We start from the raw sequence: 26,435 nt of genomic DNA, 5'->3' as shown, positions 1-26,435 counted from the left end.
TCATTGACTGATGAGAGCTACACAAAAATTTCAGCCCATAAACAGCGCTCGATGTTCAAAGACAACAACTGGTCTGAAAATTTTGGGTGTTGGAGAGGGAGGAAGGCCATAAGAAATGTAATGCTCCAACAGGAATGCAAGAGCATTTGCAATAGAAGGAATAAGGTAAAGAAAAAAAAGAGAGCACAGCCAACCAGGTCTGATCACACCCCCCACAGTGGAAAATTACACAGTGATGGGCACCTTATAAATGAACCATTTTCTTTCCTCTATTTACTATTTTATTTTTATAATTTAATTGTTTGCCTTGTTTTTGCCCCACTCAAGTTAAACCATAATTATTTTACTAAGAAACTGAATAACTTCCAGAGAAAATCTTGTACTCCAACTCCTGATGGGGTAAGTGCAGGAGCTCAACTCCTATTATATGGCTGTCATAAATATAAAGGGAAGGGTAAACACCTTTAAAATCCCTCCTGGCCAGAGGAAAAACCCTTTCACCTGTAAAGGGTTAAGAAGCTAGGATAACCTCGCTGGCACCTGACCAAAATTACCAATGAGGAGACAAGATACTTTCAAAGCCGGGGGTGGGGGGGGGAGGACAAAGGTTCTCTCTGTCTTTGTGATGCTTTTGCTGGGGACAGAACAGGAATGGAGTCTTAGAACTTAGTAAGTAATCTAGCTAGATATGTGTTAGATTCTGTTTTGTTTAAATGGCTGATAAAATAAGTTGGGCTGAATGGAATGTACATTCCTGTTTTTATGTCTTTTTGTAACTTTAGGTTTTGCCTAGAGGGATTCTCTATGTTTTGAATCTGATTACCCTGTAAGGTATTTACCATCCTGATTTTACAGAGGTGATTCTTTTACTTTTTCTTCAATTAAAATTCTTCTTTTAAGAACCTGATTGCTTTTTCATTGTTCTTAAGATCCAAGGGTTTGGGTCTGTGTTCATCTATGCAAATTGGTGAGGATTTTTATCAAGCCTTCCCCAGGAAAAGGGGTGTAGGGTTTGGGGAGGATTTTCGGGGGGGAAAAGACGTTTCCAAGCGGGCTCTTTCCTGGTTATATATTTGTTGGACTTTATTGCTGCCACCACCAAGCATCTAAGGGCAAAAGGTAAAACAGTTTGTACTTTGGGGAAGTTTTAACCTAAGCTGGTAAAAATAAGCTTAGGGGGTTTTCATGCAGGTCCCCACATCTGTACCCTAGAGTTCAGAGTGGGAAAGGAACCTTGACAATGGCCTGGACCCAGTTATTTTCTGTTAGAAGCCAACTGGTCATTCTTACAAAAACATCTACTTCCTTTCTAGGACTCTCTGGTCTAATTTTGGTTCTCTCCCACCTTCCAGTAGTCATATGCATAAACTCCTACCTTTGCCAGAAGTGTTTTCCCACACCCAGGAGGCCCTGCAAGTAGAACACCAGCTGGAGTTGTCAGGCCAAGAGCTTTGAATTGCTCTGGATTCCGCACAGGTGCCTATAAAAAAAACCCAGTTATCAGTGACAGAAATTACTGAATTTTCATCTAACTGCAAACTAGAGCTAAAGCAAAAGGTGCATAACTCTGCACCGAAACTGAACAAGCAAAAATATGGGCATATTTGGAGCTGAAAAATAGGTGAGTAGGTACTGGCTTGTGGAAGCAAATGACTATGTTGTGCATAATTTAGGTGCAGACATTGACTCTAAACAGTTTTATTAAAAACCTATTACTTAAGCCCACCATGAATACCCAGTTTATGTAAAGGCCTGTTGAGGAAGAGGAAATTGCAGTGAGAAATGCCTGCACGATTATTTTACAAGTCAGAAAATAAAATTTAGCAAATTGTCAGAAAAGTCTTAGACCCAAATTCACTCTAACAGTTCAAAACCATAAAATAAATGTCCCCATAAATGTTTCATCATTAACGAAGACCAATTAGATCAACCAGAGAGAGTTAGTTGTATATGTTCATTCATAAAATTGTGAATATTTTACCAGCAGTAAACATCAGATACAACAAAGCAGAGTTTTCAGAACACTAGAAACAAGGCCTCACAAAATTGGCTATCAGGATCTTAATAAAGACATACAGAACCGTGGACAAAATTATGCACTAATACATTCTAGGTACATGTAGAGGGCCCCATGTACCGTGGCTATGGAATTGGCAGTAGAATCTATCCCTTGCCACAGAACTATGCTCTAGAATGTAGGTTTCCTTTAAAAGTAAAATATTTTCCTAGCCCATATTGTGAAGATAAAATTTGAAAATGTAAAGTGTGTGTGTAAATCAATGCAATTATCCTCTTGAGTTTACAGATATCTTAAAATGATAGCTCAGAGAAGTGCAATCTCCTTTATTCACCTCAATCAGGTGTTGTCACCTTTTTGTTTCATAGTTAAATATCATCATCATCAACTATTTCACTGGGGGACATGGATCAGCATTCATGTCGCACTCCCTGTCAGTAACCAGCAGACCAAATTCGGTCATGAATCCTGGTCACGTGCCTCCTGAGGCAAGTTGCACATATGCTAAGATGACTATTTCATGGCTGGTACTTTCATAGCAGAAGCATCCAGCTGATATGCTTATCCCAAAACACCAAACGGCCTCTCATTCCTCTAGGTACCAAATCCCCAGTTACCCCAACACAGCTGCCAAAACTTCCATGATACTTCAGATGCAGTTATCCATCACTTCAAAAATTCACAACACACCAAAAACTCAACAAGTGTGGGGACAGTGTAAAATAAATTAAATCTCAGAAAAAAAACAGAGCCTGTTTGATTGTATTATGATTCATTTTTATATTAGTTAGACATCTCTCTGAATGCTATAATTTTAAATGAAAATGCAGCAGAATTTCCAGTTTGCTGCACCAGCGTGCTGCAGAATCCTGGGACCTTGCCATAAAATTTAGGACCAGTTTGCTGTGGTACACATAAGACCCTGTGTATACGCCCAAAGAAAACATTATGTAAGTTTGACTCCTGTTAGATATCTGAACCTGGCACTGCCTAACAGGACTTTAAACAGCATTCATGCCTACCAGTATTGCCATAGTGAGCTCCTCCCGAATGTCCTCCAGGGCTCCAACATCAGCCCACGTCACATCAGGGACGGTGACAAAGCCTTCTCTCTTGGCAGAGGGCTGCACCGAAGACAGTGCAACAATGAAATCATTCATTTCGATGCAGAGCTTCTGCAGCTGCTCCTCAAGCAGGGGATCTTGCTCCTTTAGCAACTCTAGCAGCCTCTGCAATTCATCCTGAGGGACAGGGCAGTGGGAAAAAGAGACAAAGGACAAGATTTTAAGAACAAATACCATTTTTCTCAGGGTCTTCCCTACAGCCAAAGCCTGTTAAGAGTCCAATGTGGTAACATTCAAGACACAGTGCGTGTGAATTTAACACTGGAGAAAGGTAACAGGCGGACTACCCTGGAGTTTAAATCATTTTATATGTATGTTTGTGTGTGTATATATATATATATATATATATATATATATATATATATATATATATATATATATATATATACACACACACACATACACATACACATACACACACCTCTACCCCAATATAACGCAGCCTGATATAACACGAATTTGGATATAATGCAGTAAAGCAGCGCTCTGGGGGGTGGGGCTGCTCGCTCTGGGGATCCGCGCGTCAGTGTGTCTGGCTCCGACACGCTGCTCTGAGTGGCGTGTTAAAGGTGCCGGGATGGGGGCCGAGGGGTTGGATAAGGGGCAGAGGGTCTCGGGGGGTGGTCAGGGGAGAGGGGGGTTGGGTAGGGGTGGGATCCTGGAGGTGATTAGGGACAAGGGGGGCGTCTCTGGAGGGGGCGGTCAGGGGACAAGGAGCAGGGGGGGCTTAGATGGGGGTGGGGTCTTAGGAGGGGTGGTTAGGGGTGGGAGGTCTCCGGAGGGAGTAGTCAGCGGACAAGGAGGGGACAAGGAGCGGGGGGGATACTGCATACACCGTGTTAGTTCTAACAAAAATGATTTGCTGACTATTAATAACGGAAATGCTCAAGGCCAAAGCAAGTTCGATATAATGTGGTTTCACCTATAATGCAGTAAGATTTTTTTGGCTCCCGAGGACCGCGTTATATCAGGGTAGAGGTGTGTATACACACACACACACACACACACGTCCAACATGGGCACTGGTAACACAAATTTTCTCCCACACTGCTCTGGAGAGAGTTCTCTCCACGCTGCACATGCAGTTCTTGACCTCTTCTGTTGGGACTGCCAACAAATCTGTCGAAATTCATTAATTCTATTTAAAAAGGTCATTGCTCATAACAGAGAACAAATCACTGGTTCTGCGTAGCAGCACTGGGAATTTCAGCCATGCATTTACATTCAGTTGTATGTAGCCCTTAAAAGTCGATGCTCATTTATAACAAGCTTTCAGTACATTTCTCTGCATCACTGCATCTATTTTTAGGTTCTGTGGTTAATGCTGTGCAATTGCTATATGCAATTTCCAGTCACCCTCCCTTGTTCCCCGAAGCTGACCAGATCGGTGTTTGATCTTCAGGCTCTGGGTACGGTGGCAGTGAATGACAGAGAGCACTTTGCATTGCTTAACACTGCCCCATCTGGCAAACTGTGGTCCAGACAGACTCTGAAGGGAGAGGGTGAATACTATGCAGGTCTTCGGCAGGAACAATCTCCCTAGCATTTGGAGTTTAAAGCATTGATTATTGAAATCAGCTCCTTACTGAGAGGCTTTTATCAGAGAATTCCTTGACCAAATAACTCCATCTTGCACTATTAACTCTTCCTCTGGTCCTAACATGGTATGGTAATATTAAGGTGGGATGGTAGCTCCAGGACTTCCATTTCAATAGAGGTTCAAAAGGTCTACAGAATTCTGTCTTTTGGTTGCTTGATTTTCCCATAGCAGTTCATGGAGGGGAAATGTCAGGTGAGGTTCGCTTGACTGTTTCAAAAATAGCCATGTGACTAACATTTTTCTAGTGTCCAACATTTCCTTCAGACCCTTTCCCACCTGCCGCCCCCCCAAAAAACCCCAACTACATCATTTTGAGGGGTGAAACTCAACAGGTATGAATGCTTGGTTTTTGTAGATTGGATGAATTGCTGTAGAAAAAGATTTTTTTTGTGTTTATTTTTATAATAAGCATATGTTACTGTTGATTGCCTAATGTGGTCCTAGGATACTGTCATCAAAATTGATCTTACCAGTCCCTAGTATACAGATCCCTGAGTGTTTCCCCAATAATCAGGAACCTCTTTGATCATGCTGACATGAGAGTTGCAGCTATTCGCCTTAACAACAAACAACAACAACAACATCACTCACTCCTAGTGTTCTGGAAACAGGTGAGGAGCATGAGTCATGATTACATTACCCTAATGCAGCTGCTTATTAGAGTCTTTCATCTTCCCTCTACTTAAATTAAAACTACTTTCCTGGACAATACTTATATAAGCAGAATCCGAGTATGCATGTAGAGTTTAGAGTACCCTGAAATATCAGCTCTTAAACCAGAAGCAGTTCTTGCAGAATGGAGGCAGAGAACAACTAATGTGCACAACACATTTTCAGGAAGCTTCCAAGGGCAGTACTTAAATTTACAGCAGATGGGTGCTGCTCACATTCAATGGCCACACTGTTTCATCTTGAGACATCCAAATATTCTGACATCAGGCTGCCTGCAAACACTCTGGCTTGAAACAGAGCCCCAGTCCTGCTACACATGCACAAATGACTTTTTCTGCATTAAGCCGTATTGTAGATCCAACTTTTACCCTTTTTAAAATGTTGCTTCCCCAAAATAGGCAATGGTGCCATACAGTAGAGGAGATCAAACACCAATGAGTCATATCAGCTTAAGAGAACCAGACCCATAGTTTTAGCCCCAAGGTGCAGCAAAAAAGTTATAAAAAGTTTTGGTGTCATAATACCCATACAGTTTGTACTGTCATTTAGGAAAAGTACATTATAAACCAGATGGATAAAGAATGCTACATAACCATAAAAAATTCCATTAATTTAGAACTTAATATTGCTGTGATCAGAAATGTTTAGTGAGACTGAGTGGGAAGCTCACAAACAAACTGGTTAGTCTTTAAGGAATTGTGAAATGAGTGTAACAATGGATTAATACCTTAGCAGGAAGCTCTGGATGTTTGGTATCCTTTTCCACCAGTGCTTCTGTTCCAGTCTCCAAGCTTTGCTCAGTCATTGCTTCTCCAGCCCGTACATCTTTCCATTTCTGCTCCTCCAACTTTATCAGGACCCTGTTTACTGTACACATAGCTGCTTCACGACAAAGTGCCATCAAATCAGCACCTACATAGCCTGGAGTCATATGGGCTAAATAATGAAAATCAAAAGATTCAGGGAGCCTAAGTTTTCGACACAAAGTCTGTAGAATTCTGTGTAAGAGAAAAAAAATAGAAGTTGCAACTATTTTCCCTCCGATATGAAAGCAAACATCACTGCTCAGAGATTTAAGTCATCTCAGTTCACTTGTGCAGATCCTGATGGTGCAAGAGCCAAATAATTCACACTTAACTGGAGAGTCGCTTAATGCTGAGAGCCACAAAATTAAGCTATATGTTTTCTCCTGACACTCACACTAAAAGAAACCTACAGTATCAGCCAGGTGATGCTCATTTAAAGGTTAAGAGTTTTGCTGAACATATATTATAATTAGCTACAGGTTTTGTTTGATTTAATAAAAAAAACCTAACAAACCAACATTGAATTTAAACTGTCACATGACATCCCAACTGGGTTCCACCAAAACTCAAATGGGTTACCACCCACTCAAGTGTTTACTTGGTTCACATTCCTGCATATGACAACATCTGTTTACATTGTACCTGCTGCATTCTTTACAAGAACCCCGTTTTTGTTTGCAGAACATGAGCAGGCAGATCTAATTTAAGGTCCAGCTTTAAAAAGGCACAATCTAAGTATGGAGCAGGTTGAAGCACTTCTATATAGCTAATGAGAATAAAAGTGTTCAAGAGAAAAGATACAGCAGATAGAGGCATAGAGCAATAGTAAGGAATTTCTAGAATGTTGCTCTGGCTGATGCTTGTAAATTCTACCAAGCAATACAATTTACTCGCTAATCCAAGGTGATTCCACTTAAATCATGTCATCAATTATGTTCTTCCCTTTACATTAAAATATTTTTTATTAGAACAGGGATACTTTTCCTCTCTTCTAGAGCATTCTCCATGTCAGAGCTTAAAGGATTTCCTCCCCAAGGCCCAACAATCGTTCCACCTGAGGACTGCAAAGAATGCTGATAAGACAAATAAAGATGCAAACCTTACAGAGCCATATTACCTTCCAGCAATACAGAAATCTGGGACAGAGGAGCTAACCTAGTTTTTACAAACAGCAAAGTTTTATTTCAGTAGGGAAATATTAAAAGGCATCACAAACCAGAGAAATGAAATCCACCACTTAAGTGTCCTTTTAAATTTAAAAAATACCAGCCATTTGACTGGACGTCACTTATCCAAGCTGCTAGCACTGTGCTAAAACTTTGAATGGAACAATTAATTAAATGACTATTACCTTAAAAAGTTCAATATGTTTTTCTTTACCCACCTAACAGACAAAACTAAGTATCTTTAGTTTTGATTTTTTTTTTAGTGGCATCAACTTATTTTCTTCCAATTTTTTGGCTCGTTTGACAACAGTTCAAGGGGAGGAAGTGACTCAAGGTATAGAGGTAACAGTGACTGGCTCAGCCTGTGATCTAAGCACTATCATTCCTTCATTTAAAATAATAAAAGCATATTCCTTGACAGTAAAGGTTACATTTTTTATAAGTGTATGATTAGAAGCGGGCATGAAAGCTGCCTAATATGTGCATGCAAATCGAGTTCATATTTGCACAAAGACGTGTATGAGCAAACAAAACCTGCATGCACAACTGATGTGTACACATCTTCAAATAACTGAGCCTAAATGAACAGCACTAGCCACTTAGTACCAGTCGGAAACATTCCCTCTATCTTACGGATTCACTGTATGTTAAATGAAACCCTAACAATGCCTGTAACTTTTTCCTTTATTCTGTTACACTGTTGTCATGCTCCTATAAAGAAGATTGATTTTTTTTTTCCATTCTTTAAAAAAAATGCAGCAATATTGGTAGTTCCTGTGGGCCCACATCTGCAGGAACTGCAGAAAACAACAACAATATGGAGGAATGCTGTTAGACTCCCAACTTCAACTGTTCAAAACAATGATCAAGATTTTCTTGTCCAAACAATCTCTCTCACATGGGAGGAAGATTACTGAAGATTCTACTCACATTCACCATTCCTGCTCCTTGAAATGGCACAAGTTGTGAAATATCAAAATGCTGATAAGACAAACTACATAATATCTACCTTTTTTTTTTTTTTTTTTAAAAAGAACATGGTTCATACCTCTGTGTGTTTAGTTAGGACGGGTTATTTGCCATCGAGTCAAAAGGGATTGTAAAAGGAAAGGTAAAATAAATGGCCTAGATGAGGAGCATCCCAAATACCTAAACACAATAGCCAGATTTATAGCAGCGAAGATGCAACTCCTCTGCCTCAACCCTGGTAACACAGCTGTTTTGCCACAGCTGAGAAGAGAGATCAAAATGAACATAAACTATTACAGGACCTCACACGTAGAAAAGTGTTGGTTGAGTGGCCAGAGACTGTGCAGAGGGTCAGCAAAAGCTGACAGGCTGGCAAGGGGACACAGAAAGAGCACACTGCAAGCGGACCATTTTGTTTTTCCTAACAAGAGATGAGGATTAGCTCAGTTTACTCTTTCCTTACCAGCATTTGTAAGCAAGACACAAGGGCAGGCTTTTCACTGTTTTTACTCTTTTCTCTACAGACTTTGTACCCTTGGGGAATTAATAAATAATCTTGGTTTTGAAGACACTGTTTCTGAATTGTTTTAATCAACCCACTGGTCACAAGTCCCCAGAATGAAAGGGTTTATAGGTGCCAAATGCAGTTGGGCCTATTGCAGTAACATGATTAGGAAACAGGGCAGCTGCAGCCTAGAGATCCACTCTAAGTATAGTTGAGCCACGTGGTTCCACTCAGAGTTCAGTGCAAGAAGTCAAGCCTGTCACCTCTGGAGTCTACTCTAGAGGTACTAAAAAGAATCTAAGGTGCAGTTGTGCCCTGTAGCCATGACAGGTGAATAAGGAGATTCAATGACAAAATACTCAACAGCAAAATACATATTGCCAACTCCAGGGTCTATTCTCTTCTTAAAGTTGCCCAGAACACTTGTTAATGCAATGTTAAGAGGAGATTTATACATGCATCCACACGGAACAGCCCTGGATTGGACAGGTAGCATAGAGATATACACACTGTTACCCCTTCTCCACTTACCCATGCAGGCTGAATGGGTGCATGTGGTTATGCGTGCTATACATTTGTCCTTAACTGCCCACTAATTTGCAACAGTTTTACTAATCAGAAGCCTTGGCCTACTAAGATATACCTCTCTCTAGCTGCTTCATCAGGAATCCCTAGACAAATTTCTCGATCAAATCTTCCAGCGCGCCTCAATGCTGGGTCTAACGAGTCTGGTCTGTTAGTAGCTCCAATGACTAGGACCTGAGCAGTGGCAGCCAGATTATTCAGGTCTGAGGATGGAAAGCAATAAACAAGTACTCAGAAAAGAGCTATATCTTCCTATTGGAACATCACTGTTAATGCTACTCTTCTTAAACACATGCTGCAAGAACATATTTACTCTTGATCATAGTTGGGAAACCATTTACTGTTATGCTAAACATCCTGAAGCTGCTTCTCTTTTAACCATGAAAATTTCTATGCATTTATCTTTATTTCCACTAGCAACATAGTCTGTGCTTTATACAACCTCAGGCATTTGAAACAACATTTATATAGCACTTTTCCAACACATATGTTTACATAGCACTGAAAGGGTTTCCAGGGTGCTGTATAAATGGATCTGTAAATAACAACCTTCAGGAATATTTTCTCTTCACACTCAAAAGAAGCCGCATTTAGGATGAAATGCGGCAACTGTTAATGGCACATAATGACACTGCAACACAGGACAGGAAGTTAATACCAATATATCCAGAAAAAGCAAAGAGTACCACACTGGATCGCGAGAGGAAATCTAATAAGGCAGAAATAAGTTTATGGAAAGGATTTTAACCAGGGAATTGGTCTTAATATCCCCAACTTCTGCAAAAATACTTTGGGATCTTCAACTACCACAACTGTTCAGAGCTCAATTTAAGTCTAATTTTAAACAAGTTAAAAGAAAATCAAAATTGGATTTCAAAAGAGGGGGGAGGTTAATTTAAAAAATAAAGTATGTTAATTTCATTGCTGAAACTGACCATCCATACAGGTTAGAAGCTGGGCGACAATTCTCCGCTCCATGTCTTTTGAGGCAACTTCTCTTTTTGGGGTGATTGCATCAATCTCGTCTATGAAAAGGATGCATGGAGCATTGGACTAGGAACAAGAACACCAGGGTAATCACTCTCAATACACATAGCATATAAGAAGTAATAATTTAAGAAAAGTGCTTCTTCCATTTCAAAGCTTAAAAGATATTACTGCAAGTGCTGTTATGTACTCTGAACAACTATCCATTCTCAAACCCCAGCACCCCTGCTCCCAAACACTGCTCTCTTCATTCTCTTAGAGAAGCCAAATACATTATGGAACTGTGCATAGGGCTGAGATCTTCAGGAAACTAAAGCATGAGATTTTTAAAAAATATATTTTATGTTGCTTTATGTCTTCTACAGACACCGCATTGTCGTGATTGTTTGTTGATTTGAAAATATTCAAGCCCAAGACAGAAGCTGAGGCATTTAAATTTTTGTTTGGCAAGAAGTCACTCATGCTGTAGAACCTGGAGCACTAATACCATGCAACGGACAAGGGGCAGGCATGGGCAATAATGGAAACTATTTGCCAACTCAGATTACTAGAAGAATAGGATCATGTTCCAGGAGCGAAAGCAGGGAGCACATAAATCATTATAGATTTCCATACTATTTATTTAATGAACTCCATGTTCATAAAAGGAAAAAGCTAATAAAAAGTAGCACTTACCTGGTACTTTGATTCACCAGTGTATTTAAACAGTAACTAATCCTAAAAAAAGTATGCTACAGGCAAACACGGAGAGGCTTCTCCATTCAGGTCTGCCATTGCCTCCCATCTAGAAAGGCAGTTTAAAAGCACACCCCAAAGCTGTCAAGCCAGTGCAGCATGTGCGCCACCTAGCTGCTCGAGCATTATTTCTCTGAGTTTATCAGCACTTTTGGTACAGAAAGAGCATAATTTTGCTATACAGGGATTATAGTACCAGGCATATGGCACATGCTAGAATAAAAAAGTATTTTGTTCATGAGACCCAAGAGTCACTGAAAAAGCAATTTAAGATAATAAAGGTAAATGGCTTAGCTAAAAAAAAACAATTTTTTTTTTAAGTTGAAACATGCTTCATACAATAAATTCAACTGAAAAAGTTAATTTTGATAGCTAAGGGCCAGACCATTTTAAATGCAAAGAATATTTTAATTAAAAAAAAAAAAGCCACTCCACATTATCCATTTCATACCATGATTTTGGTTCTTGTTTCCTTATTCTTTGTAATAATGGCTTTTTTAATTCAAAACAACAGCTCGGGTTCATATTGGGACAAACTATCATAACTCCACTATCCTTGCTTCCTCTGAATCCCATGAAGAAGATTGGTAAATATGTTTTGAGGCCTCAAAATAGTGGGGATGGTGGGGAATGGAAATGGAAAAGCAAGTATTCTCAAAAGGCAGATATGGAGGACTCTCTAGGGAATTATACAGAGATTTATGTAAAAGTGATTTTTCATAAGTAGCGTATCCTCAACCCCTTCCGCTTTTCTTTGCTTCTCATGGAGAACGAGACATAGAGCAAGACACTCTCACATCAGTGTTTGGTCATCACCAACCTGGGCTGGATTTCAGCCAGTAATCCAGCAGTGCTCTTGTGTATTTAAGACTGTGCAGATATGGGAAGATTTAATCCTAACATTTTTCTTAGATTCCTAGATCTTTGCCTGCAATTCCCTATTTCATACTAATATCACTAATGTATCCAAATTCACAGATCTAATGAAGAGGTCAACTTCTTAAGTAACACAGAGTAGTAATTACTCCAGTATATACAAAAGCCAAGTATTTTATGTAGTGAATTGCCTAACACAGTGACTATACATTAATAATTGTATTATAATTTATATTTACACTGAAGGCTCTTTGGGGCAGGGACTGTCTTTTTGTTCTGGGTTTGTACAGCACCTAGTACAATGGGGTCCCAATCCATGACTGAGGATCCTAGGTTCTACAGTAATACAAATAATTCAATCTTCATTTCAAATTGCAGCAGCAGAAAAGGACCATTTAAAAGGTTTTATGAAGAGAAAGGATCAAGCAATTTATTTGCTCAGCTCCTTGGCCTCACCACAGCTTGTTCAAACAACTCTCTCAGCTTCTGTTCAGACTCCCCAGAGACTCCCGATACAATTTCAGTAGCGGCTACTTTGAGCATCGGCAGTTCAAGTTCCTAAAATAAATGTGAAGAACATGGTTATGAAATCTCTAAACTTCAAAAACATTTCCTCTTAGCAGGATTTTCTTTGACTAGGTCCCCTAGAACCAGTATTTATACAATTTATGTTATGGTAATACCTTACACTTTTAAGGAGCCTTTCAAGAGAAGTTTTTGAAGTGCTTTAGAAACCCCATGCAACACCCCTATATCTAAATGATCGGAGGCACTTAACCAAATGAACAGAGCTGGGAACAGAATCCAGGTCTCCTGGCTCCCGCTTTAACAGCTTAATAGCATTGCCACTGATTACAAAACACTTAGATCAGACATCAGTGTATAGACTATGAGGAATTTCAGTGACAAACTAACAGAGGGCTTGTCAACATGAACATTTAGTTCATGGCAAACTTGAGAGTAATCTACCCCACACTAGCTTGCTGAGCACTAAATGTCCATGTGCACCCTAACAGTTCCTTAGTGTGCTTTGAAATGGGAGTACATCAAAGCACACAAAGAACGGATAGCGTGCATCAACAGGGTCCACACCAACACTTAGTGCACGGCAGACAAGCATGTGGTAGATTTACACCCCAGCTTGCAGTGAAGTACATGTTTGTGTAGGCTAAAAATACTCAAGATTTAATTCCAAAAGAGTCTATCAACTTTATACAATAAAAGCCTGCAAATTTTCATTTTGAAAAAAGCTGTGCTCCAATAGCTCATAATTTATGTATAATTTCCAAACTATATAACCTACGGCCATTTAAGAGAATACAGCAATAAAAAACAAAAAAGAGATACTGTATTGACAAGCCTGGCAATAAAAGTCCTCCATTTACCCCCAGAACAGGCAAAAAGACAGTGATAGTGCAACTGCTCCATAGTGCCATAAGCTGTTTCTACCCTGAATTGCAGGTATCCTCTACAAGTAGAAAGTAGTTTATTCTCAGTAATAAAATGCAGTAACAATCCCTGACTTCTCTGATGACACCAGCTATAACAGGGGTGGGAAAAGTACAGCCCGCGGGCCGTGTCCAGCCCATCAGATCTTTTAATCTGGCCCTTGAGCTCCCGCCAGGGAGTGGAGTTGGTGGCTTGCTCTGCTCCGTGCATGCTGTGGCTCCGCACGGCTCCCAGAAGCAGTGGCATGTCCTCCCTCCGGCTCCTACCCATAGAGGCAGCCAGGGGGCTCCGCACACTGCCCCTGCCCCAAGCGCAGCTCCCATTGGCTGGGAACTGCGGCCAATGGGAGCTGCAGGGGCAGCGCCTGCAGACGGGGCAGCACACAGAGCTGCCTGACCACGCCTACGCGCAGGAGCCTGAGGGGGGACATGCTGCTGCTTCCAGGAGCTGCTTGAGGTAAGCGCCGCCGGGAGCCTGCACCCGACATCCTCCCAAGCCCCAACCCCTGCCCCAGGCCTGATCCTCCCTCCCACCCTCTGAACCCCTCGGTCTCAGCCCGGAGCACCCTCCTGCACCTGAAACCCCTCATCCCCAGCCCAGAGCCCGCCCCCCCCCAGCTGGAGCCCTCCCCGCCTACCCCCCGTACCTTAGCCTCCTGCCCCAGCCCAGAGCTCCCTCCCGCACCCTGAACTCCTCATTTCTGGATCCAGCCCAGAGCCCTCATCCCCACCCTAACTCCCAATTTCATGAGCATTCATGGCCCGCTATACAATTTCCATACCCAGATGGACCAAAAAGTTTGCCCACCCCTGAGCTATAAGGATGCCACTTGTAGAGGTGGCTGTTTGATGAGGACAGACCATCACCTTATCTGACAAAGGCCCAACAGTTGTTGTATGGTAACTTCCAAGTTTAATGTCATAGGATTACCTCCCCATGGAGTCAGCCATGTCATATCCCAAAACAGATTTCATCTCCTTTTTTAAAATATCCAGGCTGAAAACTTTTCTACTGTAAACAGATCAAACTGTAATGTAATATATAGCTTGTTGAAAGTCCATTCCTTGTGAGTGCTTTCAAGAAGAAACTGAGCTTTTAATACAATATTTTCCTCTGCATGAGGATCTATCAAGGAATAATCCTGATTCAGATTGCATTTCTGTTATTTAAATTCTAATGGATGTTTATATTGAGACGAGATGGGAAGAGGCAAGAGAGATAAAAGCAAAGACGAGAACGTTCTAGTCTATCTGCCCTCTCTCTATCTTAAGTCTGATTAAAAGAGCAGACAGGAGGAAGGGAAAGCACATATTAGGGCAGTCTCACCCCAGCAATTGCCTGCGCTAGTAATGTCTTTCCACACCCTGGTGGTCCATGTAAAAGAAATCCTCGAGGTGGGACCACACCTAAGTGATTGTATACTTCAGGGTGACGCATGTGTATCAGCATCTTGCACACCTCCTGTTAGAAAAAAGATAAAAATAGAGTAGATAGAAGAAAATAATGTAAACACTAAAATGCATAGAAGGATAACTTCTGTCTCACTTATTTCAGTGACTGATATTAGGGAGGTAAGTTCGGGTTAAGATCTATAGCTAGTCTTGCTGCCCTCATCAATCATTGCCAATGATTTGCTGAGTTGCTATGCAAATCAGTCCTGCTTCGGCTCCAGTTCCCTCATTTTGTATATATGTAGCTTTATTCACTGTGTTCTTTATCCCGTAAGTAACCTAGCAACGGTTTAATTAAAACTAACCTTCAGAGTTTCATCACTGCCTCCCACATCGTCAAATTTCACTAAAGGGAACTGCAGCTCTGGTCCTTTAGTTTTAACTGCAGGAAGAAAAAGGAAGGGAATAAATGAAGTCATTAAAATTTGGACACAGCAGAAGCCAGTGGCTGCAAACCCCAACAAGACAGACACCGATCTGAACACTTGGATAAAAGATTATATAGAACAAATTATTTCTTATGCAACAGTCACAGGACTGGACTATTTTCTAGCACAACATGAAGGATGAATGTCTTCCTGAAAGGCTCCAGCCGAAAAATCAACATTTCAGAAGTGCAGCATATCTCTTGATTCCAAATGCTACAGCTGCCAACAACCAACATACCCGAAAAGCCACTTCAGAAATAGTAGCTCTCACCTTTCTGCTTACGCAAAACAGATTCTATTTCTTCATCTACATCTTGAGATTCCTCTTTCCTTCTTTTCCGTCTCTTACTCTTTGTCTTCTTTCCTTCACTCTCCAAAAAAGAAAGGTCTTTTGATTTCTAGAGCATAAAAACACAGAATGATATGACTGAGTCTTCAAATATGTAGTACATAAGTGACTGAGCTTTTCTACAGACACTTGAAAGAGCAGAACAAACAAAATCTGAAGACAAATATGGTGTTTTATGCATAGATATTATGAGAATGGTAAGAGACAAGGTATGATCAATCCTTTCTGTATCTAAATCATTTTATAACTTGGTTTTTACTAAGGATTGTTTACAGTGATCTGTCTTTTCTTTTTTTGGCACGAAAGTTCCAGAAAAAATGTGTATACATAAGCTAGGAAAAGATCTAAGAATAAAAATCTGATTTAAATTAGGACTCATCTACACAGGAACTTTATTCCGGAATAAGGTAGGCTGCAAATTTAAAGCACAATAGTGATTCCAATATAACTCTCTGTGTGGACACCCTTCTTCTTGAATAAGGGCATCCATGTGGGTTACTATTCTGAAATAGATATTCCAGTATAGTTTATTCTGCAGTAGCTATTCTGGACAGTTTTCTCATGCAGACAAGCCCTGAATTCCATAATTACTGTAAAGTAACAAACACTGTCTCTTAATATAGCTCTGTGTGTGTGTGTGTGTATGTATATATATATATATATATATATATATATAAAATAAAAATAAACCACCTCCATTAGAAACAATGTTAATTACCAGTAACACACTATGTTTGTACAGCACTTTGCACAGTGGGATCCTGGTTCATAAGTAGGGCTTCTAGGTGCTGTGGTAATACACATACTAATCACCACCAATATTATAGTGAATATTGTGCAAATATCGCTGTATATGCAAAAAAAATACAAATGAGAGAATGGACAGATGAGATTGAGCGTCTTGTTAACTATGTGTTTTGTTTTCAACACAGTTTGGTGGACATTTTATTCCACAATGATCCCCCTGCTACCCCATCTCCCCTTGTAGGGGTAAACACTGCTACTAGGGCTAAAATGACAACCTTCCACATCCACCATCAGCGTTATGTAAATCAGCCAGCACAGTGGTGAGTGAATAGGATGATATGCCTTGTCCACTAGAGAAGAAAAACATCAACTCCACAACATGCCTTTTATCCACTGGAGAAGGACAAAGAGGTCCTGGGTGTCTCTTAACCCCAAAACTCCTGTATATTGCCAAGAAGAAAATCCCCTGGTTCTATTTTTGAACACTTTCCATTCTTAAAAACTGGCTCTGGGGTCGCAGTGTCACCATAAGGATATTTTTAGATACACTGAGAACACATTGCCTTAAAGGGTCAATGTAATCACATTTCTGCCTGAAAGCATTTTGCTGACTTTTGTTAAAGAACACCTAAAATTACTATAACTGAAAGAAAGACATCAAAGAAATTTATTTCTTTTCAGCTTGTTTACTTTGTACATTGTGGACCTAAGGGCCTCTTTATGTCAACTGACAAAGGGCCTACTCAACACACGTGTCATAATATTTAGCCAAACAGTGGCTTGTCAGGTATTATATAATATCTAGTAACGCTGTCGTTAATATTGAGAGATGTATGGAAGGATTGTATATAAAGAATTATGCATATGTGCTAGAAATATGCTCTTCAAATAAGTTTTGGAGGCATGCGGATTTCAACCAAGGAATGTAGATTTCCCTGTCTGCATGGTTCAAGGTAACAAGCTGATAGAAAAACAGTTGATTACAAACAAAGCACAATTAAAGTACATTTGCATCTGAGTTAAACAAAGTGATTGAGCCAACTGAGAAAACAAATTGATCAGAGGATGAAGGGACTTAGTGCCTGTACCCCAAAGAATTAGCAGTAGGGGAGAGGAGCTTTGTCTGGGTTTACTTTTCAAGGGATTCATTTAAAGAAGTATTCTGTACTATAAAAAGGAAGAATAGGGAAAAAGGATCAGCATTCTCTGATTCTGTGAATAGTGGATCCACCTACCTGAGGGGCTGGAGACACTGATAGCTTGATGTAAGTGAGAAAGCTGTTTAAGCAATGACTGCAGTTTGCTAAAGTTAAGTTTGGTCACTAGAAAGAAGGTTGGGGTTTTTTATTTGTAACCAGACCTGTCTTTTTCCTCTTTCTCAGTATCACTTAAATCTATGTTCCTTATCAATAAACTTATGCTTAGTTTTACTATAACCCATATCAGTGCTGTGTATTAAAGTCAGCTAGACTAACAGGCTGGCGTGTACCCTGTCTCTCTGGAGGCAGCGAACTTGGTAATTTCTGTGACTGTCCAGTGACAGGGGCTGGATACTACAAAGAGATGTCTCTGGGGAACTCAGGAACTGGGGTTCACTGAATGTTACCTACCTGGCAGAACCTCAAGGAGTTTGCTGGTGAGGTGGACAGAAGGGTGTGGCAAGGAGCTGTTGCACAGGTTAAGCTCCAGCAAAACTTACCTCTCTGCCTCAGCAAGGGAAACACCCAGTGGCTTGTGGTTCTGGACAGCATTTTGCACTGTTTCCCCTGTCTGTCAGTTTCCCCTGTTTGTGTGGGACTTTCACACAGCAACAGGAGAAGCCATTAAAAAAAAATTAAGAAAATGTGATTGTAAAACCACAAAAATGGGCAGGGTAACTTGGTCATGTGTGGTTCCTGAAACTATTTTTGACTAATTTTTTTTCCCAGTCTTTTAATCTTGAGTATCTCAAACATAAAGAAGGCGTCTTTAAAAAAAAAAAAAAAAAAAAGAGTTTGATACAGTACAAATTTGTCTTGCATAAGAACATATAATCTAGTGTTGTTTGCACCAGAACATTTTTGGCAGCTACAATACTTATTGAAAAAAGATGGCACCAAGCAACTAAGCCAGTCTTTCATTGTAACATCTTACATTTACAGAACGCTTCACAAAAGTTAAAATCCACACACTGCTTCATCCACCAATGCAGCAACCTCTCTGTTGAAACACTGTAGGTGTATTTAAAAAAAAACAGGTTTGCATTGCCCATTAAAGGCTCAAACTTGTTTTTGTATACAATGTGCATCTTGGGGGCATGAGGAAGAACAAGTCTGTTCTTCATACTGTAGTTCAAAGTATTGTCGCATAAGGTAAGAAATATACTAAGCCCCAGTGTATATGCCTCATTAAGTGGTATCATATTTAAAAGAGAAGCTACCTCAGAAATCTGTTTCATTTCCTCTTCTTCCTCACACAGGTCAATTGAGAAGTTGTCTTCTTTTCTACCTGGGGTTTTATCAATAAACCATCCACCTTCAGAGATCCTAGTATCAAGTGGGGTGCCAGATGGAAGAGCACTTGTTCTGGGTACTGTCACTTGTGCAGGGGTACTGGTTTCTGTTGGCTCATTCTTTGGAGTTGCTGGAAGAGAATCAGGATCTCCTTTCCGGTATAAGGTCAGCAGAGAGCTGTTCAAGTGATTTGTGGACTGCAAAGTTTATGTATTTAAAAGAAAATTAAAAACAAAAACAATTGCTTGCAAATATCTCCCTTAGGAAGCAAACAGCCGTAGTGCGATTCTAGAGTCTCTACTCTGCCCTCTCCCCCCGCCTTTGCTATGTTCCCCTTTTTCAAAAACAGCCCCTAGCCACAGTCCTGTCTCATTCTTCCTCAGGAAATAATCTTTTTGACTCTACAAGGTCTCCAGTTGGGGATTGCTGGTTGACGTGCTCATTCTGACAACCCACCTGAGATTTGTCAGAATGAGGGCATCAGCCAAGCCATTAGCAATTTGGCAACCAAGGAGCAGCATGGCCAGCCAGAATGGAGGGGGCATAGCTGGTCAGAGATACTGTGGCTGGTACAACTTCTAGGATGCTGACTTTTAAAAACACCACTAGCACTGGAACCTATATTTTTTAAAAACAAGTCTCACCATAAAGAATTATATGAATTCTAAACCAAAGTTTGGGCCTTTACCAGATGGTATACACACAGCTCTGTTTTAAAATTCTTGTATATTTTAAGTAAAGAGCATAGATATATTTCATATGTGCACTGCTGTGTTCATTTCAATTGCATTATACCATACAGAGTGAAATATGGACTTACTAGATGTTCTGAGTAATCATCATCATCTGAGTCGTCTGTGTAGCTTTCCACATCCCTTTAGCACAAAAGTAAGGAGGCAAAAATTATGTGTTCAACATACCATAACAGCACAATGAGACATCTGCACAACTAATAGAAGAAATATTTTTCCCCTAGGAAGATTCTAGGCTCTCCGTGCTAGGACTAGAATACTACTGTGTGTGGGACAGAGGATAGAGATAGAAAAACTCTTCTGATGGCCCTCCCCCCCATCTAAGTCTGGTTGTGGAAGGGGGAAAACCTTCCCTCCTCAGTGCTTCCACCACCAGCTGGGCTCTCTATAGTAGATGCAGCGATTCTGGTAGTCCTGAAATCAGACTTCAAAGCCTGCTGGAACAGCTCACTCAGTTTGTGTGGCTGGAGGTCTTTGAGGAACTAAAGCTGTATTTATTGTAAAATTCTGGGGCTAGAATTCAAACCAAAGATAAAAAGGTTGGAATCATGAGCAGAATACCTCAAGGGGACAAGGAGGAGAGGGGTTTTTGTAATTTTAACAAATAAAAATATATTCTCTATTATTAGCCTTCTTTTGACTAATAGGTAACAAATTAACTGCTGAATTTGTCTTCATTAAAAAAATACTTTAAAACTTCAGTAACACACCTCAGTACATATTTACAGCAACTGAGAGAAGACATGAAATATTCATGTTTGTGTGGCAGTAATAAGGCTTAAGCAGGCTGTAGCCTCTAAAAGGTACATGATCACACTCAGAACAGCTAATGCCAGCGTCAATTCATTCATTCAAGAACAGCAATACACATACACATTGTGGGAAGTCAGACAGATTATACGGTTACTATAAAATTAAAAATTACTATAAAATTAAAAAGTTTCTCCGACTTCTTTAGCCATACGCAAACACTTGATTGAATTTGTCCAAAAGCTATACTCTAGGCTGCCTCCTCTTGATGAGTCCAGATCTGAATGAACCCAAATTATCCCTGTGCTGTTAACCATAGAAATTAGAATGGCAAAACAGCAGTCATTGTATCTCTCCCTGCCAATGCTTGTCCTCTGGACTGTCATTACAGATATCTGCTTGCACAGGAAAATGTTAATATTTAGTAGGTTTAATAAAAAGCCAACAGACTCTTTTTTTAAAGTGGTAAAAGGTTTGATTACTGAAATTCAGAAGATCTGGGTATTTTGTACTGAATTCAACATACCCTGTCTTAAAAACACTGATACGAATGGCTATGACTGTCACTCTAACTGAGAGAGAGAAAATATTTTAGCACTAATAAAAAGGGAGGCATATTTTCCAATACTTAATGCAAAGTAGTCTCTACCACATTTAAGGAGGCAAAATGTTCTAGTGGACTGTGCACAGGATTGGGAGCCAGGAAATCCAAATTCTAATCTCACCTCTAACACTAACTGGTTGTGTGCCCTTGGAAAATTCACTGAAACTCTCCATCTCAGTTTTCCCATGTCTAAAATAGTGATAACACCTGTGTGACAAAGAGGAGTAGTAAGGATTTAACAGACAGGCCCCAATCCTATAAACTGCCCTATCCAGGAGGAAGGTGAATCCTTCTACCCACGAGGATCCCTTTGATTTGGGGGTCTGTAGCCTTGTCTTCACCCCCCCCTTCCCCCCCGCACACACACAAAGTGTTCTTAAATTAATTAACTTGAGTTAATCCGGGTGAAAAGGTAGTTTTAGTTTTTATGTGAGTTAGTAGGTTGAGTTCAAGTCTATGGGCCTGGTTCACTAGAATGTACCTTGAGTTAAGAACTCCCCCCGGCCCTTTTTATTTTTTTTCCCAGCAAAGACCAGGCTTAGGAGGGTATAAGGGCCCGCCTGTGTGGAACTGCTTGCAGGATCAGGGCCTTCATAGTAATATAAAGTTTTTTAAAGATACAAAGCACCGTGAAAATGTTAAGTACTGACATAGTTGTTACAGTAGTCTTAAGGCAACAAGTTTTTCCACTTACTCATTCTCTTCTCGTCTGTGTCTTGCTCTTTTTGCCACATGTTCATTCTCTAAAGCTGTTAAATCTTCAAATTCTCTCTCACTACTGATTATACCAAACACTGAAAAAAACCCAGAACAACATAGATGGCAGCAAGTGCTCAACAACAGTGTAGTCAGTAATTCAGAGAGCTTCTTACAGCTTCTTGGTATTTCAGTCATGATATTAACAGACTTACCTTTCTCAACCTGAATTCGAAAGGCATTTCTTTTTCTTCGTCCATATTCTGCACTGAAAAACAATTGTATAGGTTAGGATCTCACTGAGGCCTTCTTTCATGTATTGTCATTCTCAATGTAGATACAAGTTTCTAAAGTGACACAATACACAATCTTTTACACAAGTACACCCTGGAACCAGTTATGTGGAAGAGTGACTTTGGTTCGAGCTATTCCAGGCTTTTAAAAAAGATTAGGTGTAACTCAAATGGCATCATACTAAACTCGATTTCTGGTATAAAAGGTACAAAGTGAATCACAGTGGTCTCTAGCTAGTAGCCTTCAGAAGGACATTTAGTGGATATTATGAACAGCATCATCAGCTGGATATGTAGAGCAGTGAGTGGCAATATAAAAGAAGAGACAGCCAAGAGGATTTTCATTCATAATAGGCTTGTTTGTTTTAAACCACACATACAGAGCTAGGGACTGGACAAGGATGGGTCCTTCAGCCATAGTATTATTTTTCCTTTCAGGCATGATAATGAAAAATTCAGCCCCTTTCATCATTAGCAATGAATGTGCTCTCCCAACTTCATGATCAAATGGCTGAGTTCCCTTCCACTAACAGACCATAAATTAAACATCCTCTCAATAAAGAGGCTACAAACACGGACAAAGCATCCTCCTTGCCCTCCTTCAAATTCTGCCTTAAAATTCTTTTTGCTGTGGTGCATAAAAAAAAACTTAGAAAGGTTAGGCAAATGATAGATTAACACCAGTACTGTCTCATTGTTTCCTTGTGCTCCCTGTCTGTCTCGACTTGTTGTCTCTTGTCAATCTTCAATGGTCAGCTTTTTAGTGCAAGAACTATCCTTCTGTTATGTGTTCGTACAGCACCTGGCACAATGGCTCGTAGTCAGTGACTGATACGTGCCAACAATATGGTGCAATTGCAAAAAAGGCAAATATCCTTTCAGAGTGTATTAACAGGAGTGTTGTACGCAGGTACAACATAGCAAGTGTGAACAATCGGGATGGAGAGGTGTGGGGATAATAGGATCCTACATAAGACAAAGCCCCTAATATCAGGATGGTCCTGATAATATCGGGACGTCTCGTCACCCTAGTTGTACATAAGCCACTGGAAGTAATTGTTCTGCTCTACTAGACACTGGTGAGGCCTCAGGTTGAATACTGTGTTCGGTTATGGGCACCATACTTTCATAAAGACTGGAGAGAGTCCAGAGGAAAGCAATAAAAGTGATGAAAGGTCTAGAAAACATAACCTATGAGGAAAGGTTAAAAAAATGGGCACATATACGTTCAAGAAAAGACAACTTATCAGGTACTCCCTCATCCTTCAAATATATTAAGGGCTGTTTTAAAGAAGATGGTGATAAATTGTTCTCCATGGCCATTGAAGGTATCAGGACAAGACAATCTGTTTAATCTGCAGCAAGGGAGATTTAGAGTAGATATAAGAAAGATATTTCTAACTATAAGGATAGTTAAGTACTGGAATAGGTTACCAAGGGATGTTATGGAATCCTGTCAATGGAGTATTTTAAGAACAGGTTAGACAAGCAACTGTCAGGGATGATCTAGGTATACTTGGTCCTGCCTCAGTACAAGATGGACTAGAGGACCACTCAAGGTCTCTTGTGCCCTACATTTCTATAATTCTCTGTGCTACTGCAATATAAGTAAGTTACTAGATATGTCAGCCAAACAGAATCTTGCAGTGAAAACAATTTATTTTGATTGTACTTCTTCCTTGATCAGTGATGTACTAAGCAACTTTCAATCCCAGTTTATAATAAGGGTAATTCAGAACTGTCATGAGAAATACATTTACATTTTTACAAACAGATATGCAAATACATATTACTATTTCTATTGTTTATTTAAAAAAAAAAAAAAAAACAGAATGGAAGGATTAAGTTTTTTGCTCACCTGTAAGTTTTCTGTAAATCAGCTGCTAAAATTCCAATGTCCACATATCGGCCACAATTATTACTGCTTAGGTACTGAAATGCGGAGTTTATAGAAATGAACAAAATCGTAGACTTTTGCTGAAGTTATTGACCTTCACAAGTTATCATAAAAGAGAAAATTTAAACTGAAAAATCTAAACAGTTTGAATTTGTTTTGCACAAAGTTACCAGATTGCTAAATAATTTGACAGGAAACTATTAACTATTTTAAAAAATCAGGAGTACTTGTGGCACCTTAGAGACTAACAAATTTATTAGAGCATAAGCTTTTCTGGATTCTATGCATACGATGAAGTGGGCTGTAGCCCACGAAAGCTTATGTTCTAATAAATTTGTTAGTCTCTAAGGTGCCACAAGTACTCCTGTTCTTTTTGCGGATACAGACTAACACGGCTGCTGCTCTGAAACCTGTTATTAACTATTTACACAGCCAACTGGCCACATTTACTGGGAAAAGTAGTACGTTATATTTGGAGGCCAAACTAACTATTGTCATTAATTGGGGCAACTCCATAGACTTCAATCAACAGAACAGTGATACTCAGATTGGCTAATAATTAAATCACACATATGTGCTGCAAAGAGCTGCAGGAGACACATTAGGAAGCACAGTTTAAGTCATTAAGCAATCAGGATGCTTTTACTATCTTACAAACCAATTAAGTTATGAACTTGCACTAAGTTATTAACTTACTTCCTGTGAAACTAAAAACTAAATATGTCCCCCCTCATATTGTTTAAATATGATTAGTACTATAGTAAATGAAACAATACATTCACACTTCTGTTGCTCTTTTCAGTAATGATAGCTAATTTGGCTGCTGAAGCTAGGTCTGAGTATCACTGCAACTGCAATAAAGAAAAGATGGTCCTGCAGCCAAGGCATTGAACTTGGAAATGGAAATCATGGGTTCTATTTCTGCCTCTACTAAACTTTCTGTGCAACCTCATTTCTGTGTGTCTCAGTTCCCAGTCTGTAAGTGGCAGATCATAATTTAACACCTAACAGGGGTGTTGTGAAGATAAATTCAACTTTGCAAGGCGGGTAGGGGGGTGTGACAGAAAGTATGTGACTCAAATTCTATAGCATGACACCAGCTTTTATACGCAACTTTTAGTCTGGCCTATTTTCACAATAATCACACCCTCACATGGACCACCACCACCAACTCCAAAGGACTTGAGTGAAACCACTGCTCCCCCTCCCACAAATCAATAGCTGCCTAGCTGTCTCGGGTTTTCTAAAGGCACCCATCACTGTGGGATCGCAGCTCCCCCTGACGGGGGCGGGGGTGCCCAGCTGGTGTAGCCCCAGGAACAAGGTGACAACTTGCATGGAGCCCACGGACCGCGCCCAGCGTGTTTTACAGACGCGCGTGGCGCTGGGATTGGCCCCGACAAATGACACAGCCGCTCCCCGCCCCCAGACCTAGGGCCCGCGGAGAGCCGGGTCTGTCGCGCGGAGCGGCGGCGGGCTGCCCCTGCTTTGCGCTCAAGGCAACCCCTCAACCGCCCTGGAGGAGCGCGCGAGGGAACCGCGGGGGAGGGGCGCGCGTGACTTGGCTTCCCGTGGCTGGGGACCGGCAGGAGCACGCGGGGGGAGGGAATCCGCACCTGCTTGATTCGCTGCTTCAGGCGAGGGTCCGCAAAACTCCCCGCGCGGCCCCGCATGGCCCAGCGCCTCCGGCAGCTCTCGCCAAGCGAACCGAGGCTGCCCGGGCCGGGCGCCGCCTAAACCCGGCGGACGCGCCGCCAGAACGAGATCAACCCAGAGAGCCGCTCTCGAATTCTGTGCAGGCACCCGTCTAGCCACCTAAACCTCCGACCGAAGGCCCCAGTCAAAATACCCCAACTTTATTGGCACTCCTGGTATTACGGACAAGACCTGTTCTGGGCTAGGGATCCCCTACGGAGCGTTTGCTGCATAGCAGGCGCCCCATTCCCAAGACCCTCGGCTGCCTGGGGCTTTCCCACCATTCTGCCTTTGGGGCTGAAGATTCCTGCCTGTGGTCTGAGCCAAGCCAAATTCCTTCAGGCATTTTGCATTTATACCGTTTCGCTTCGGCGTAGGAAAGCCCTGTCCAGCCACTGGCCGCTCACTTCACCATTACTGAAGCTGCAGGCATAAAACTTGGCTTGTTTTGTAGATCCCATTCAGCCGTGGACATCAGCTATGTCTTTTTAAAGTCAGGCACAACAAGTTGGTTGTATTGTGCTTACACTGAGAACCCAACAAAGAACAGCGTTTCAGTTAAAGCCATGCCAGAATCAGTCTGTCAGTGGCAGGTTATTATTTATTATTGGTGTTATCACAGTGCCTCGGAGCCTTATGATTAAGCCAAGTAAATTAAATGCAAAGTTTAGGCATCAACACAACACTAAGTTTTACAAGTCTAGCATGCAAGTTGGACGTTTCCAATCCTTTCCCCTCTCCTCCTGGAACTTTGACACAATGTTGTCTTGTCCGCCTTGCACATACTGCA

At 40.8% G+C, this 26,435-nt stretch overlaps 1 protein-coding gene and 1 long non-coding RNA gene across 2 annotated transcripts in view; one reads left to right on the top strand and one right to left on the bottom strand.

The window, feature by feature from the left end:
* Nucleotides 1-25,965, bottom strand: part of NVL (nuclear VCP like) — a 69,763-nt gene extending 43,798 nt beyond the window's left edge. The window contains exons 1-15 of the mRNA XM_027833815.3: nucleotides 25,567-25,965; nucleotides 23,912-23,985; nucleotides 21,976-22,028; nucleotides 21,759-21,858; nucleotides 19,779-19,833; nucleotides 18,886-19,155; nucleotides 15,642-15,768; nucleotides 15,248-15,324; nucleotides 14,818-14,952; nucleotides 12,499-12,600; nucleotides 10,380-10,497; nucleotides 9,503-9,647; nucleotides 6,141-6,411; nucleotides 3,040-3,258; nucleotides 1,376-1,480 (exon numbers count right to left, since the gene is read on the bottom strand). Coding sequence (XP_027689616.2) covers nucleotides 1,376-1,480; nucleotides 3,040-3,258; nucleotides 6,141-6,411; nucleotides 9,503-9,647; nucleotides 10,380-10,497; nucleotides 12,499-12,600; nucleotides 14,818-14,952; nucleotides 15,248-15,324; nucleotides 15,642-15,768; nucleotides 18,886-19,155; nucleotides 19,779-19,833; nucleotides 21,759-21,858; nucleotides 21,976-22,028; nucleotides 23,912-23,985; nucleotides 25,567-25,623 — 1,908 coding nt within the window. The 5' untranslated portion in view covers nucleotides 25,624-25,965. The remainder of the gene's footprint in view (nucleotides 1-1,375; nucleotides 1,481-3,039; nucleotides 3,259-6,140; nucleotides 6,412-9,502; nucleotides 9,648-10,379; nucleotides 10,498-12,498; nucleotides 12,601-14,817; nucleotides 14,953-15,247; nucleotides 15,325-15,641; nucleotides 15,769-18,885; nucleotides 19,156-19,778; nucleotides 19,834-21,758; nucleotides 21,859-21,975; nucleotides 22,029-23,911; nucleotides 23,986-25,566) is intronic.
* On the top strand, nucleotides 4,087-8,382 carry LOC122465174. Its single transcript, XR_006289800.1, has 2 exons — nucleotides 4,087-5,352; nucleotides 7,649-8,382. It is a non-coding gene; the product is annotated as an uncharacterized LOC122465174 (long non-coding RNA).
* Nucleotides 25,966-26,435: the final 470 nt, after the last annotated feature.

Source organism: Chelonia mydas, chromosome 3, assembly GCF_015237465.2.
Source record: "Chelonia mydas isolate rCheMyd1 chromosome 3, rCheMyd1.pri.v2, whole genome shotgun sequence".
Lineage (NCBI taxonomy): Eukaryota > Metazoa > Chordata > Testudines > Cheloniidae > Chelonia > Chelonia mydas.
Note: the sequence above shows the minus strand (reverse complement) of the source record. Positions and strands in the feature narration are given on the sequence as shown.